The 17,148-nt window shown below is 51.1% G+C and overlaps 1 protein-coding gene and 1 long non-coding RNA gene across 14 annotated transcripts in view; one reads left to right on the top strand and one right to left on the bottom strand.

Annotated features, from left to right (window-relative positions):
* Positions 1-8,091, bottom strand: part of Zmynd8 (zinc finger MYND-type containing 8) — a 102,126-nt gene extending 94,035 nt beyond the window's left edge. For 4 of the 13 annotated variants that reach the window (XM_006991128.4, XM_016009398.3, XM_076571158.1 and 1 more), the window contains exon 1: positions 7,124-7,373. In XM_006991128.4, coding sequence (XP_006991190.3) covers positions 7,124-7,137 — 14 coding nt within the window. In that variant the 5' untranslated portion in view covers positions 7,138-7,373. Of the gene's footprint in view, positions 1-2,020; positions 2,102-5,875; positions 5,978-7,123; positions 7,377-7,991 lie in introns of those variants that run through there. The other 9 variants (XM_076571155.1, XM_016009397.3, XM_042276822.2 and 6 more) reach the window with 8 other exon arrangements.
* Positions 8,092-9,464: 1,373 nt separating this feature from the next.
* LOC143273067 (uncharacterized) lies at positions 9,465-10,869 on the top strand. Its single transcript, XR_013050938.1, has 2 exons — positions 9,465-10,176; positions 10,576-10,869. It is a non-coding gene; the product is annotated as an uncharacterized LOC143273067 (long non-coding RNA).
* Positions 10,870-17,148: the final 6,279 nt, after the last annotated feature.

The following is a 17,148-nucleotide window of genomic DNA, read 5'->3' as shown; positions in this document are numbered from 1 at the left end:
ACCAATGACACCAACCACCAAAGAAATACCGACAGGCTGTCACAGGTGATCCTCCTCAAGAGACCAGCCTGCCAGACCTGAGCACACCACCAACCGGAACACCACAGGACTCCAGCTTCAAGGGAAAAGCACACCCAACTCAGAAACAATGCCTGGAACACTGATTACTGCTGGGTGCTGCTGGGGGGGGATTCCTGCAGCCATCAGAGATGGGGGAGATGGTTAACTTCAAAAGAACAACCCATAAACCTCTAGCAATTAGATTTCTGCTCCCCTCTGTAGCATGAAGCGTGTAAAACGGATCCCACCCATATTTTGAGGGGTGGGGGTGGGGGGGCGCCAATCTGTGCTCCAACTAAAATGTAGCAGTGGGTAAAGAAACAATTATGACTCACAGAGAGCCCCCCACTCCCCCACCCCCCCAAAAAAACCCACTTGAAGGATTTCTATCATGATGGAAACATTCAAAGGTGTATTGATCAAGGGGGAGGACTGCACTGAGGAGCACAATTATGTGGCTTGTGAGAGCCCAGAGGGGATGAACACTTCAGGCAGGAGTGCGACTAAGAAGCTAAGAGAATGCAAAGTAGTTTCTCAGGGCGGCTGTTTGCTGCTGAGTTTAAGATAATCAATTCTGAAACAGAAGTGGGGGGTGAGCTGTTTTATCTTCCTGAGCATTACAAGGGATCACCAGAGCACCTGACTTTAGCTACAGCACCACCAGGTTTGAGCCTAGGATTTCCAGCACAATTGAAGAAACCTATCTTTTTCACACAACAGCAAGCCGTGCCTCCAGAGGCAACCCCCATCTCTGCAAGTACCTTCTCGCGCGGGCACACACACACACATGCACACTCGCACAAGGGCACAACTTGTGTTTGACGAAACTGGCATTGCGATGCCTGTGAATTTAAAAGGAAAAAAAAAAAGGAAAACACTCCGTTTACAAAGAAGCAAAGACCAAAATACAAACTAGTCATTTCGAATAAAATACAAAACACAAAATTAGTCATTTCGAATAGCCACATGCAAGGGACTTCCTTTTACCTACAATCTTGGGTTTCTTTTCTTTCCTTTTTTTTCCCCCCTTATTCAGTGTTAAGCACTGGCGTCATACTAAGAGGGGATCATATCAAAAGTGCTGATGAGAAAAGATTGGTACCTTCCTAAATGCCCCCACAGATCTTGGGCAATTTAGTTTAAGAGCTGTTGGGAGATTGTGGGGTGGAAGGGGGGGGGTAGCCAAATAACAATCTTTAGAAAGAAAACTGCAGCTAGGGAGAATACTTTGAACTTTTGCCATTCACACGTTTAAAGCCCTAGCATACACAGCCCCCCTCTCCCAGGGCTGCTAGAATCCAGCAACCCTGATCATTTCAATCAACAAAGGAACAAGTCCTGTTTACAAACTGACATTTCTATTTTTGTAAAGGTCTGATGGGGTGAATGGATGCAAAGAACAGGGTAAAATAAGCAAACAGGGAAAAAAATGTATCAACTAGTTGCATACACTGTATTATAGACGACCATCAGCACTTAGTTTATATTTACCAATCACTCACTGGTGGGTCCACACACTGCTGCCGAACGAAGACACAGCAACTGCAGACACAATCAACTCCATCTCTTCCCCTTTCCCCCCAAAAAATAAGATTCCCCCATACTCGTTCTCTGAGCAAGAAATCTGGTCTTCCTTCTAAACCTACATGCACTGGAGGAAAGGAGCAATTAAAAGTTGCATACGCACTCCTGTCCATCCAGGAAGCCTTAAACCTTCTGATTATTAATTCTGAGGACTCAGGGCTGGTCCGTAATTCCCAGGCATCTCTCACCCCTTCAACACTTCCAAAGGAGAGAGAGAGAGAGAGAGAAGAAAATGCCTATCTGTTTGACAAGGTGTGGGGGGAGAGCCTGGATGGATATACAATAGGCAGATCCTCCTTTTCCCAAGTGCCCTTAATACTTGACTTTTACAACAATCTGTAACCCAGCTAGAACATATAACCAGCATGCACAAGACCTTGCTGCTCCAGTCAGAAGAATATCACACAGCAATTCAGGAATCATGCATCATTCCCAAGCGCTCCTCCTAGGTTTTACTTTCATTCAAAAATACCAAAAGGGTCCAGGCTGTAAGAAATACTTAATACCCAAGGCACAGCCTCCTCCTCCTCCTCCTCCTCCTCCATGTCACAACAGTCAGCATCAAAATGTAAAAGAGGGGAGTGGGACAAAAGGAAAACAAAACCAAGCATGCTCCTCTGAATCTGCAAATCATTTTCTTTAATTGGGGGAGGGGGACGGTTAGAAAGCGCTTGCTATAATCACTCACCTAAAACGGGCAGTCATCGGAGCTAAGCTATTTATGCAGGATTCTTAAAATGGCGGCTGGCAACAGTGCCTCATTCCTGTATTGAAGCTAAAATGGTAGCAGTTTGTTCAATAGCTGAGCTCATGTTTAAGGAGCCCTGCTAGTTCCAAAGCTGCCTTCACAAACATCAGAACTAGGAAACGCTCCACCAAAGGACACCAACAATCCAACGTTTGAAGAAGAATAAAAAAAGAAAAAGGAGGAAAAAAAAAAAAAACACAAAACCAACAAACTGCAGTGGCAGGGAGTTAGTGAAGTCACAGGTTCCCGAGGAAAAGCCTTCCCTTTCGGGCGCTCAGCCTTCCTCGGGAGCCTGTGCTGGGGCCCCCTGGCCCTGCACTGAGGTGGGTGGGAGGCTAAGAATTACGCAGCCCCCTGGCATAACGGGAAGACAGACAGGTGTCTCTGCACGCAGCTCTGTCCTAGAGAGCAGACTGCAGGGGAGGCAGCGCGTGCCCTTCTGAGTCCAGGGCGGCACAGCTCGACATCACTTCTCCAGGTAAAAATGAAAGCCTCCCAGAGCAGCAGGCAGCTGAGACGCAAAGCGACGGGGGCTGCACCTCTGTCTGAGGCCAAGGGGAGAATCCAGACGGTGAGCCTGAAAACTGCCACCACATACAGCAGCCACCCCTGATGACAAGGATCACCAGGGACAGACCCCTCAGGTCCACAGAGGACTCTCACAAATGGGGCTTCCATCCATCTCCCCCCACAGGGCCTGCAAGATAACAGTGCATTTTTTTTTTTGCAAAGCCCCCTTCACAGGCCGGACTATTAATAACAGCCTCATGGTGGCCAATGTCATTGACTGCTAAGGTCTAAGAGCTGCAGCTGGGAGCAGGCAGTTTCAAGGTGACAGCTTTTCAGCTCCTAGGGAGAAAGGAGGGCACCATGCCCAAGGCTGAGCCGGCCGAGGCCGGGCCGCTGGCTGGAAGCCGGCCTGCAGGTAGGTGATCCGGGTAGGAAAGGCCGGCCTGGCAGCATGCTGGCTGCAGAGCTAGCTGGCAGGGCCTCCCTGTTTGTCTGTAAGGAAAGCAGAACCGAGGGGGGAAGGGCAGCTAGAGCCGAGCAACCTGAGGCCAAAGGTGACTCCTGAGTTGCTTTTGCATTTGAAGAACCACCACGAAGGCTTCTAAACCCATCTCTGCCTGTTAACACCTCCGCCGAGGAGCCGGGGCCCCTTGAATGTGTCTTTTCTTCTCAGAGTCAACCAGAAGCAAAGAGATCCACGGGCCAGCAAATGTGTGCCTCGGCCGGCCGGAGGAGCCAGAAGGGGAAAGAATGCAAACCAACAAAAGAGGTCACACATTTGCCTAGGCTGGACTTCCCAAACATAGCCTGCCTCCAGGGTCACCAGCACCCAGCCTTCTAAAATGGGACACCAACCACCCCCCCACACACACAACCTGTGTTTTAAGGCCTGATGCGCTGGCTCCCTGGGAGGAGGAGGGGAAAGCTATTGTTTTCACCCCTAATTTATAATCCAAGGGACCTCGTGCTTTCTTTCTGACTCAAATCTTTTTGAGCGTTGATTAGAAAAGTAACTAGACTTGTGCGATGTTCTTGCTCTACAATTAGAAAAATCCTGAAGAAAGTTTACTGAGTGATTCCATGTAATTAATTCCTAGTTAAGACTGAGCACTGGCCACTTTCTGGAGCTAATAAAAGCAGTCACTCCCCTCCCCCACGTGAGTGCCACTTCATCTCCCGAAGCGGAATGGTGTGCCCATCCTAGAAGGTCTTAAAGGGAGGGGAGAGGGGAGAGAGATGGGAGGCAGGGAGGGAGGGAGGGAGAGAGAGAGGGAGAGAATGAGAGATGGCGAGGAGGGGGAGGGAGAGAGAGAGATCAAAAGCTCCAGTGTCTGTATTAGTCCCTTGCAGCTGTGAATCCTCTTTGGGGACCAAGGAGGCAGAAGGGAAGGAAAACAGCCCTCCACGCTTCCCCTCTGCAATTGGCCCAAGTGTTGAACCGTCCACCTTGAAGAGGGAAAGCAAGGAGGGGTGGGGGGTCCTAGGGATGGAGTGGAGGAGACGCTTCAGCTTGGCCACCTGCTTTTCCTAAAAGGAACAAAAAAAAAAATGGTAGAAAATTCCAGAAGTCCTATACTCAGGCCACTGCCATTGTCAATCTTTAATTTTTCCCCAGAATCTATTGGTTTAAGAGTGGGGGGGGGGAGAGAAAAGGAACCCCATTGGGCTAGTCTGTGAGCCAGCAATGAGGTCCCACCTAGTCCAACTGCAATGCAGTCATTTTTTGTTTTGTTTTTTAACTCTCCCTTCAGTAACTGGGAAAACAAATGCTACTACTTCAAAAGCAATTAACTTTTTACCAACCCGGGCATGGTGGTGGCCATGAGGAAAATCAGCCAGCTTGAACCAGGGCTGGGAAATTAGCTGGGGCTCACACTCACAAACAGATCCTGGCTTTCCAAACCGGTGGGAGCCATTTTAATGCAAGCTTTTAGAGGACAATCGCTTTGCCCTCAGTTTCCTTCTAGCCTGACAAGTTATGCAAATACTGGAAGAGGCAAACCAGGAGGCTTATGATTAGCCACTGGTTCTGGGGAAGACCACAAGAACCTCAGTTTGTAATTTCCATTTACAGCAACCAGATAAGAAAGAGAGCAGCAGAACTTGTGTGGGCAGTGGCACTGGTTAAAGAACACCCCCCATCTGTATTTTGACTTCAGAGAGGCTGGCCTGCCTCACCCAGACTGCCCAGTTGATAATTTAGTCCGTATCTCTTTACTAAATGAACCTTTTTCAACTGATGTCAAAGGCTGAGTTGCTTGAACACTAAAGGAAAAAGATCAGTGAGCCTGGGAAGTTGGCCTGAGACCACCACTGCACACAGGGGCAGCATTCCATGCAGGCCGGATGGGTCTCAAAGCTGGAAATGTACGTGGTGCGCTTCCAGGCAGACCCTGAAGATAAATGCTAAGAGAAAGTCGACTTTTGTCACTTTAAAATTCCAGCTGCACCCTTTAAAATTAGGACAAACGCAAAGCCAACATGCACAGAGAAGCGTGGACCAGGCTTGGGGGAGCAAAGGCTAAAACGGGTGGTCAGCGAGTCCCAGGCCAAACCTAGTTTAGGAGTGGCTAGGATTCTGTATTAGATGTAAACCCCCTAAAACTTCCATATGACAACACAAGGCGCACACACACAGGCACATATCCCGTGTGTAGGGCTCTGGAACCCCTAAGAACAAACAGTTTTGCTCACATTTCACAAGCAGATCACCTACCCAGAGTTCAGAGGGGCCAGACACAATTCAAGGTCCAGCTGCAAGTCACAATGAACCCAGCAATTCCTCCCCAGCTGAAGGTAAACAGGAAGTGAGATCTCCAGTCCTAGCTGCAGGTTAGCAGGAACAACCGTGGATCTCAGCCATCGGCTAAACTCAAGACACTCTTAGAAGCCACCACCTCCCATTACAACAGACCCCCCAATGTTCACCGAACTCTTGCCACACAGCCAGAGGAGATGGATTGCTTTACTTACCCAACATCCGTCTCACTTTTCCAGTTAGGAAGAGAGAGCAAGCTGGCAGATTTGGGACTTGATCAAAAAGGAAATTTTTTTGTAAACAGTTACATGGTATTATTAAAACGCGCACCAGCACCACCACCACCACCACCACCACCACCACCACCACCACCACACAACCCAGCAACTGGGTAGAGGATGCTGTCATGAGCCTCAGGTATGATCTTATGTCCTCTACACTGTTATCAGAGGCCAGAAGATGATATAATGATTTTTACAAAAAAAAAAGAGGGGGAAGACAGCGAGGATAAAATAAACATCAGCTCATGGAAAAATCATGCAAGGGTAGAAAGCTAGAGGAGTGAGAGTCCTCCCAGGTTTTTTTCCTTCAGGATGTTATTCCGAATCTCTCCCCATCCCCACTCCCACCCCGCCCCCCAGGCACCATCCCTACTCCAAAAACTCCCTCAGAGGCTAGAAAACACTTTCAGAACCATTTGCTGGCTGTAGGCTGACTTGAAGAACACTCTGTACCAAAGCTAAGTCAGGAAAAAAGGCTGAACAATGGAGCTGTAAGTGCGAAGTCCTGGAGAGGAGGAGAAGAGTCCACACGCCACCACCCACCTAGGCCCAGGAGCCAGCCTGGCTCCCTGAGCACTGCTCTTGCTCAGGCCTGGGTTCTGTTGCAAACAAACACACATCCTCTCTTGTCAGAACTTAGCCCAGCCTTTCCCAGAACCTCTCTGGAGAAGCAAGCAGGCTTGCCTGCTCTGCTCTCTGCCACACGCAGTCCTGAAGAGTGCTGGGAGAAGACCTTCTGGCTTACCTTCCATTTTCTTCCCCCAGCAGGCATGTGAGAGCGGACAATAGTGCAGGGGTGGGGGGGGGGGGACTGTTCAGAGAGGGAGAGAGGGAGAGAGGCAGAGGAAGGGAGGGGAAAAAAAAAGCAGGGGATAAAATAATAGCTACTCTTTTGGCACACCAGGATCTAGCTTCAAACTATTCCAGAAATTCTATGTCCTGGTCAGAGTAAAGGTGTCCCAGGCCCTCATCAGCCTGTAAAATCAAGCTATGGCTAATGGCTACTTAGCCATGTGACCCAAGAAAGGAAAAAAAAAATCTCTCTAAACAGTCCCAAGTTAGCCTAAGTGCTCTGGGGGGATGAGTGTGGCAGAGCCAGGCTACAGAGAAATCACACTGCTAGTCCACAAGTCGGATGACTCCGAGGGAGGGGGGAAAAGATGGTTAAAAAGCCGAGCTTACCTCTGTGGATGCATTGTTAACTGTGTAATGTCAATACTTATAAAACATGGAGGACAGGCTCCTAGTTCTCACAGAAAAAGGGTTTGGCACTTCGGCTGATGATCTGGCCGCCTAATAAAAGCTCATCCCCGATTGGCTGCCCCGGCCAGTCGGAGTGTAAAGCCGCCGCGGATTGGCTGAAACACTTCCTGAGCGATTATCTTTGTGAGGCTCGGGTGAGCAAGAGCCATCCTGTGCATAGAAAAAGACAGGCCAAGCTAGGCCTTTTGCAGGAAGAAAAACTTGGGAAAGGGCCCCCCGCACGCACTTCTCCCACCCCCTGGCGAGATTCCCCGCTCCTGGCAAACCTGTGCAGCCGGCCTGACCTGCTCCAGCGAAGCCTGAGGCCAGGATGTCACTGGGAAGAGCCCTTTTGGGGTGGGCTGGAGGACTCATCCACACCTGCCCCCACACAGAAGTCCTTTGCTAAGGAGGCAAGCCGGCCGTTTTCTAGAACAAGCCAGCCTGCGTGGGTCTCAAAGGAGAAAGCCGAGCTGAGGGGTGGAAAGCCCTAGGGAGACAGGGACAAGGCCAGATGCGGGCCTCTGAGGGGAGAGGGGGGGCACAGGCAGCCCAAGGGAGGCCCCCAACAAATCAGCAAGGGGCAGCCAGGTTCGTGAGAGCTGAGAGGAGCCGCTGCTGTGGGGAGGAGTGGTCAGGTTTGCCTAGTCATGGTCAGAGGGCCTGCTGGAGAGAGCAGGCCCAGAGAGCCATTTGCAAGGCTGGGAGTCTACAGCCTCTCACCACCCCCCTGGCAGCCCTCAAAGGAAAACCAAAAGGGTCTCTCTGTCAGGATGGCAAGGAGGGGGGGACCCCTCTCCGGGCTTACCCTAAGAAAAGCCAAATGCGTTGCTGGCAGGCCACATGCCTCCATCTACAGACCTCCCTTCCCAGCTCCCTCCCCCACCGATGAGGCCTGCTAAACCTGTCAGTTAAACAAAAATCTGACTTCCGTATTAGCCTGCGCGATGCCTTCAGCTTCCTGCCTGTTAACCCTCTCTCGGACTCTGGGCCTCGCTGGGAAAAACTAGGCCCTGAGATTGCAGAAAAGGCCTGTGGAAAAATACCAGCTGCAGCTCTCCGGGCAGATGCAGAAAGAGAGGGAGAGCTAGCTAGCTAACTGCTGTCTCGCCTCTGCTTCCCAAGGAGGCGTGGACCTTCTGAATCCAGGGCACACAGGCAGTGTCTGAGAAGCCATTTAAATCCAGAGGGACAGAGAAAGATGTCAAGCCCAGCCAGGAAACAAGAACCTTCATTATAGTCAGGCCTACACACCCACAGGTTAGCCCTTCTGCCACAATTGCCCCTGTATGTGTGTTCTGGGGGGGAACTGGGCCCCTGTTTGGTGGGCAGACAAATCCCCTGGGCTTCATAAGGCTCTTGCTTCAATTTATTTCCACAGAGAACTGCTTCTTCTCGTCCCCTAAGGCAGATGGAACGGCGATTTCACACACAGCCTTACACTTGGCAATTCCTCCCGCTCCCCCAACCCCTGGCTCTGCTCCCCAGTAAAATATTAACTAGTTTCTCAGACCTGCTTATAATTCTCCTCGTTTCAATAGTGCCGGGTGGGAGGTCAATGCCTGTTTCTTCCTAAAAGCTGCATTTGTAGAAAAAGCAAAGAGAAGAATCTGAGACTGTCTAGGAGCCTCTCTCCTAGTCTTTGGTTATTTTTTAAGCAACAACATCCTTAATTAACAAAATATATTTTTCAAAAACAAAAACAAACAAACAAAAAAACAGATGCTAACACCTTCCTTTAGAGGCTGGAGTTGAGGCAGCCAGACACCAGGAGGCGGACCCAGGAAGCAATAAAGTCTCCTCAGCCCCTGAAATTAGGGCTCATTCCTGCCTCCCCTCCATTCCTCAAAGAAACTGAAGAGCTGAGCTGTTTGCCTGCTCTCCCTGCCCCCCAAGGACAACAGATGCCCAGCAGGCCGGCCTGCATTCTCCCTGGCTGAGGATCTGCTATCAGGCTCTCCACCCAGCCAGGAATCTAAACACATTACTGCAGGGAAGAGGCCTGGCTTTGGAAAGGAGACAGGATTCTGTTGTTTTAACAGGCTGAGGCCAAGACGCAGAGAAGACATCTCCAGAGCCACGAGGCCTGACAAAGGCTCTCAGGACAGCAGGCCTGGCCTCGCCCCAAGGGAGGAGTCAGCTCTTACGGGGGAGGGAAACCTTGCTGGGACCAAATGGGGAACTAGAGGCCTGATCCGGGCACATTCTCCTCTCCCTCCCATTCCTGTGGCAGCGGCCTTCACCATTGCCCAGAGGAAATACTGCTTTAGGTGAATAAACACCACACGGGTTGCCGATGGAGCTCATGGGCTCCTAACTTCACCACTGGAGAAGGAAAACACATACACGGCTGGGCGCTCATGGACACCCCAGATTAAAGCTTGTTGAATGAGCAATTGCAGCACACACACACGCACACACACACACACACACACACACACACACACACACACACGCCGGCTCCCTTCTCTCCCTCCCTCTCTCCCTGCATCTGATCGCTTGGACTGTTTTCTGGGGCAAAGAGCAGGAAGCTGCCGGCCTGCACCGGGCGACCTATGGGGGCAGCTTTGTTTGTGGAATGCCGCAGCCGTTCAGGCTTGTCCGAGGTTATCTGGGAAATGTAACTGGGCTGGAGACAGAGACAAAGGTAGGGTACAGACAGGATCCTGGGAAGGACACGGATGGAGGAGGAAGCCTGGGGCCCGCCTGCCGACGAAGGCTGATCCTGGGCTTGATGGAATGTGGCTGATAGGCAAGAAACAGAGAACACTTCTGAACGCCACCCTGTGCTCGCCTCCGTGCTGGGCTGCCACATCTGTGCTGCACAGGCTAACTGCATCAGGGCAAGGATTGGCTTCAGACCCTGACCCAGGCCCAGAGAAGCAATGGGTGCAGCTCAAGGTCACACAGCGACCTCCAACCCAGTGGTCACCCTGGATTGCTTTGGCCTCTGGAAAGAGACGCAGAAGTGAGGCTGAGCTGAGGCTGCAATGGCAAGCCCTTTTTCTTTCTCTCTTGGGCTGGGGAGAGGGCTCAGAGGTTGAGAGCACAGGACCAGAGGACCCGGGTTCAAATCTCAGCACCTACATGGCAGCTCACAACTGACTGTAACTCCAGTTCCAGGGGATCCGACACCCTCAGACAGTCATACCATATATGTAGGCAAAACACCAGTGCACATAAAATAAAAATGAATTGTTAAAAAAAGAGATCCACCCTTAGGTGGGTCACGGAGCTGGGAGACATCGGACTCAACTGATGCATTACAGATGAGGCCCAGGGGAAGCACCCTTTCCTGTACAAACCCTTGCTAGACTGCCACCTCAAATGAGGCTTCTATAGTTCTTAAAATCTGTGCGTTCCAACAGATGCCACTTTGTCCCCCTACCTAGGTGACAATTAGAGACTTCTCGGCTGTCACGACTGGAGAAGAGCTGGCTGCTGACGTCCAGTGAGTAGGAACCAGAGATGCAGTAAAAACACTGTGGATGGCCCCCACACTGCTGGGAAGTGGGAGACCCAGAATGCACTTTGTGCTGAGGCTGGGAGTCCGTGACAATGCAAGAAAAGGGAAAAAAAACAACCACCATGCTTCTACACTGAAAAGCCGGCGCAGGCCTAAACAAGTAGACTCCTCGATGATATTAATAAGTAATGAGCTAATAAAATTATATTAAAACATGTCACTAAGTCTGGCGGTACAGGCCTGTAATCCCAGCTCCTGGCTGGAGTGAGGGGCTGAATTAGAAGAATGGAAAGTCAGGGCCAGCCTTAGTGAGACCTTGTCTCAGAATAAAAAGTGAAAAGAAGCTTTTGTTCATGTAGCTCAGTGCTGTGGGTCTTACAAGGTCAGAATCCGGCTTCCAGGAAGCCATGCAATGTCAAGACAGCTAGCCTTGGAGGAGGGGAAGGCTGGTCCACCTTCCCTCCCTCCCTCTCCTGCACCTCACTTAGCCCGGCCAGGCCTCCCTGAGATGGTCCTCAAAGCCTCTGGCCAGCAGCCAGGCAGCAGCAGGAGGAGCAGCCTCTGCAAGCTGCAGCCCAAGATAGCTTAGGCAGCGACTAGGAAGCAGCGCCCTGGACTTATCTGCCTTGGGCAAGAAGGCAAGCAGCAGGCTTCTTGTCTGTTGTATGGAATGATGGGGACAGATGGAGGCAGAGGTGGTGTTTAAAATACCTTGGTTTTGCACTGTTTCTGTTTGGCCAGTTAGAACCAGAGTCATCCTTGGGGACAGTGACAGCGGGGCTCACCTTCAAGGATGAAACTGACAGCATCCTCCTGTTCCAGCCACAAAGAGGCCGACAGAACTTGTCCCTTCCTAGGACAAGATGTCTGCCCTGGGGGGAGTGTGTGCATGTGTGCGTGTGCGTGTGTGTGTGTGTGTGTGTGTGTGTGTTTGTGTGCATGCGTGAGTGCGTGCGTGTGTGTGTGTGTGTGTGTGTGTGTGTGTGTGTGTGTTTACCTCTTTCTAGAAAGGGCTGGCAAGAGGGAAAATACAATGGGTTGGGGCAAAGGGCAGGTGGTAGGAGGAACAGCCTGTGCCCCATCAGGCAGATGGCCGACAGCACAGGTGTGGGGTGTGTGTGTGTGTGTGTGTGTGTGTGTGTGTGAATGGCACAGGGTCAAAACAAAGAAGGAGGGCGATTCAGTGTTACCCAAACCTGCTTCTCTGCCGTTCCAATTGCTTCACCGTTTGTCTCCCCTTCCCACTGGACCATCGGTTTTCAATGGAGGAAAACATTTGCCTCCCAAAGGCTGCGTGGTAATCTCTGGAGAGGTTCTGGACTGTCACATCTAGGAGCAGGGAGTGTGGGTGCCCCGGGGATGTAATAGGGAGAGTCCGGGGATACTGTGTGTCACCCTGCACTACACAGGACGGCCTGCCTACCAGAGAAGCAGTCCACTTCAATGTCAGCAGGACTGAAGCTGGGAGGCCTGTGCTGATCTGGGGCTTTCACTGAGCTCAAGTCCTCTTCTGAATCCTTCTCCATGGTGCCCCAAATTGAACCTAGTGCTGGTCTTGGATTATTAAAATCTATAAACCATCATCTATCTACCCACGGGGGTGTAACAGGCAGACAAAAAGGCCCAAATCCCATCCCCAAGTACCCCAAACAAAACAACAGAGCCAGGAATGGTAACACACACTTTGAATTCCAGCATTAGGAAGGCAGAGGCAGGTAGACCTCTGTGAGTTTGAGGCTAGACTGGTCTACATATCAAGTTCTAGGACAGCCAGGGCTACATAGAGAGACCCTGACTCAAGTAAATAAATAAACACACAGATAAATAAATAAGTAAATAAATAGATGAGTAGGCGCTTGCCACAATCTCCTACCAAAACCTCTGCCCCGGTCCCTGCAAATTCTGAGAACATACATACACACGGTACACCACCCAGGAGGCCAGCAGCCCTTGTCCAGGTCCTGCCCTCCTCAAAAATCCATGATTCTTTCCCTGATCCCACCCCTCTAAGAGCAAAAGCCAAGTCTTACAACTGACCGAACGCCCATCCTCACCAGCTGGGTACCATGCCCATCTAGTTTCATCTCCTTCTCCTTCCGTGGCTCACTCCACTGTGTGCCCATCTGCTCTTTCCACCTGCTGCCACATCCTGCACCCCTCCTCTGGCCTTTGCACTCGGCCTCCATCTCTGCTCTGGACCTCCTCCTCTCAGCTCGTCTCTCTGCTTCCCAGACCCACCTCAAAACACTAAGCCACTTCCCACTCCGGACCTCAGCATGCCCGTCGTCTCTTCCTTCCTTCTAGTTTCAGAAAGGACTCCTCAAAATCCTGGTATGGGGAAGCATGTCTGTAATTCTTTCATTTGGGAGGCTAAGTTCAAGGCCAGCTTGGGCTACATAGCAAGATCCTGTCTCCAAAACCCAAAGGCCAAGGATGTAGCTCAGGGGTAGGATAGGCCCTGGGTTCTGTCCTCAGCACAGCAAAAATAAGAGAGAGGATTCCTGGCAGACAGACACTCGAGGTCTTACTCTTCCCCCCAGCTCAGCCATGGCCCGATTCTCGGGCAGCGTTCGTTCATTCACTCCTTCCTTTCTTCCCCACATCAAGAGGCAGAATGGTTCAGTGGTTGAGTGTGTGGCTGCCAGCACCAGACTGACAGTGTGAATCCCAGCTGCTCCACTCACCAGCTGCAAGGCCTTGCCCAAGGTCCACAATTCTCCCTGCCTAGATTTCCTCATCTGCACAAGGGAGCAGTCACGACACCCACCTAGAAGTCGGAATGCCACCCTCCCATGGACCCTAGCCCTGGTAGCTAGAGCACAAAGGCAGTCCGGGTCCAGTTTCTGGCCTGTTTGGCTCAATCTCACAGTTTCCCCTCCAGGCCAGCAAGAGGGCTCCGGAGGTAAAGGTCCTTGCGGTAAACTGAGGACCTGCATTCAATTCCCAGGACCACATGATGGAAGCTGTCCTCTGACCTGCACACACACTCCAGCAAGCGCATACGATCGCATACATGTGTACTTAAAAAAAAATAATAACAAAATGTCGACAGACGGTGGTAATGGCACACGTCTTTAATCTCAGAATTTGGGGGGCAGAGGCAGTTGGGGTGGAGACCAGCCAGATCTACAGAGTGAGTTCAAGGCCAGCCTGGGCTACAGAGTGAGTTCCAGGACAGACTCCAAAGCTACACAGAGAAACCCTATCTTGAAACACACACACACACACACACACACACACACACACACACACACACACACACACAAAGTTTCTCTACATGAATGTCCCAAGAGATGGCTCAGCACCTAAGGGTACTTCCTACCAAGACTAGTGACCTGAATTTGACCCCCGAGGGGAAGAAAAGAACCACACCAAGTCCTTTATGTTACCCTCTGACCTCTAGATGTGTGCCCTGGCACACATGGTCCCACGTACAGTCACACAGAAATAAGTATTAAAAAAAAAAAAACTTTTTATTTTACTGGAAGCTGGTGAGGTGGGTCAGTGGGTAAAGTCATCTGCAATCAAGCCATGAGCTGAACTCATGGGACCAACATGGCGGCAAGCAAGAACAGGCTCTTGTAAGCTGTCCTCTGATCTCTACTTGTGTGCCGTGGCACATGCACGCGCGCAAACACGCAAACACACACACACACACACACACACACACACACACACAAGCACACCATAAATAAAAATATAATTTCAAAACTTGATATAAGACCCTGGGTTCGATCCTCAGCTCAAAAAAAAAAACTTGATATGGGAGCCAGGCGGTAGTGGCGCACGCACGACTTTAATCTCCTCACTAGGAAGGCAGATATGTCTGAGTTCGAGACCAACCTGGTCTACAGATCGAGTTCCAGGACAGCCAGGGCTGTTACAAAGGGAAACCCTGTCTCAGAAAAACAATTAAAATCCAAAAACCTGCCGGGCAGTGGTGGTGCACACCTTTAATCCCAGCACTCAGGAGGCAGAGGCAGGTGGATCTCTGTGAGTTCGAGGCCAGCCTGGTCTACAGAGTGAGATCCAGGACAGGCACCAAAACTACACAGAGAAACCCTGTCTCGAAAAACCAAAAACCTTTTTACGTAATAATTTCACCCACAGCCAGAGAAGATTCCAAATACCCGGTCAAACCTCTCCCCAGCTAGAGGACATGCTTGCTAGTCTCCAGGCAGCCACAGATACACACTACGTGCCCCAGCCTGTCAGTGCCAGGCCTGCTGTGTGTCTGTTGATGCCGCTTGGAGGGACCCGACAGCTGAACAAAAGAGACAATGGAGGAATAAAGAAATCCACACATAAGATAAAACATCAAATTGAGGCAAAGGAGTGTAAATAAAGAGGAGCAGGGGACAGGGACAGAGGAATGACATGGGGGAGGGGTCTGCTCCAGAAAGGTAGCACTGTTTCCAAGAAGGCGGGGACACTGGAGCTGAAAATGGGCACAGGAAGCACATACAAGGGCCCTAGGGTGGGACTGAGCTTGGCAGATCAACTGTTATTCCGTGAGGTTCTGAGGGCCTTGCTTGGAGACATGATCACTGCGTTAGCCATTCGGCTGTGACTGAGTCCGAATAGCCCAGGACATTCTATTCTTCCCGTCCCCACTCTCCTCCACATCCAGTCGGCACCAGCCCTGGTTCTACTGCCAAGGAAAACTCCATGAAAGATGGATAAAAAGGAAGGCTGGCGATGGGCCTCAGTACCGGAGAGCTTGCCCAGTGGGCACAGAGATCCTAACCCCAGCACTAACCACATAAACCAGATGTGGTGCTAAATACTTGTAATCCCAGCACTTGGGAGGTGGATTCAGAGGCTCTGGAGTTCCAAGTCATCCTGGCTACACTGTGAGTTCAAGGCCAGCCATGTGAGACCCTGCCAAGGAAGGAAGGAAGCGGGGAGGAAGAGATAGATGGACATGTATGCACAGGACCTTAGCTCCTCCTTAGGCCTGTCTCTGGTTCTTTCTGCCAGCTGCAGAATCCCAAATAATGTCCATGGCTCATCTAGAGCACAAGTACCGTAATGTTGTCTGGAAGATGAGACAAATAACAAGATGTCTACTCCGAGCGAGCACTGATGCTCCAACACAGTCACTGCTACTGCTGTTCTCACAAACCCTCAGCAGTTCCCTTCCACTCCAGTGAGGATGATGCCCTCAGGAACACACACACACACACACACACACACACACACACACACACACACACACACACGCTTCCTCCGACTCCAGGCCTCATCTTCGGCTTCCCAATTTCCAGGAAAGCCGGATGGCATTTCTGTTCTCAGAGACAACACCAGGTTGCATTCCCCCATCCTCTCCAGGTCTCCTGATGAACAAAAACCCAGATCTGCATTCCTGAGAGCCTTTCCTACCTGATTACCACCTGGAAGCCTTCTTGGTTCCAGAAACCTATGGTGTGAAACACATGGCCTTGCGGATGCGATTTCTCAGAGTCCCTGAATCCTGGGACCCGAGAGCCAACAAGCCCCAGCCAGCCTCCTCTTGCCTGCCAAGCTCCAACTCTGGTCCAGGATCTCTCCCTTCTACCTGCTAGTCTGTACTCCCTCACTCTCCTCTGAGGCACCTGAGGACACTGCTTCAGTTCTCTGGGCCAGCAGAACCCAGGAATGAGGCATGGCCAGCGGCTACTGGGATCCTATCCACAAGGTGACATGTCGCCCGCCTGCTCACCACTTCCTAGGCGATCAGGCTCAAGGATGCAGGCCTCTGCTTCCTGTCACTTAGGAGGCAGAAGCAAGAGGATGAGAGCCTGAAGGTAAGCCTGAGCAACATATTCAGATTCTGTCTCAAAAAAGCAGGGCTCAGACTGAGGTGTGGTGGCACACGTCTGTGATCCCTGCATTCAGGCTGTGGGAGGGAAGGGTTCGGTTCAAACTGGTCCGAGAGCAGGAGTTCAAGGCAAGCCTGGGCTGCATGAGACTGTGCCGGGGATGCAAAAATGTGTCTATCCACTTGGAATCCTGTCTGGCTGCTGTTCTGTGCCCACAGGAGGCCAGGCACCTGCAGAGACAGATGGCCCACAAGCATCTAAAATAATTACCCGAAGGGCAGGAGACATGGCTCAGTGTTTGGAAGCACGGGATGCCCTGGCAGAGGATACAGCTTTGGTTCTCAGCACCCATGTGGTGGCTCACAACTTTCTGTAATTCCAGTTCCAGGGGGTCTGACACCGTCTTTTTGGCCTCCACGGGTACCAAGCCGTGGGACATGAACAAATGCAAGCAAACACTCACAGACATAAAGGAGATAAATAAGGCTGCTGTGGTAGGTAGTGCATGCCTGTAAAAGAGGCTGGAGAAGCAAAGGCAGGAGGATCACCAGTTTGAGGCCAGCCTGGGCTACACATTTATCTGTGAGTTTAAGGCCAGCCTGGGCTACATAGCAAGTAGTGCATGGCTGACTTTGTCTCAAATCTTTGTCAGGCCTGGTAGTGCTTACCTTTCATCTCAGCACTCAGAAGACAGAGGC

Source organism: Peromyscus maniculatus, chromosome 4 (assembly GCF_049852395.1).
Source record: "Peromyscus maniculatus bairdii isolate BWxNUB_F1_BW_parent chromosome 4, HU_Pman_BW_mat_3.1, whole genome shotgun sequence".
Classification (NCBI taxonomy): domain Eukaryota; kingdom Metazoa; phylum Chordata; class Mammalia; order Rodentia; family Cricetidae; genus Peromyscus; species Peromyscus maniculatus.
Note: the sequence above shows the minus strand (reverse complement) of the source record. Positions and strands in the feature narration are given on the sequence as shown.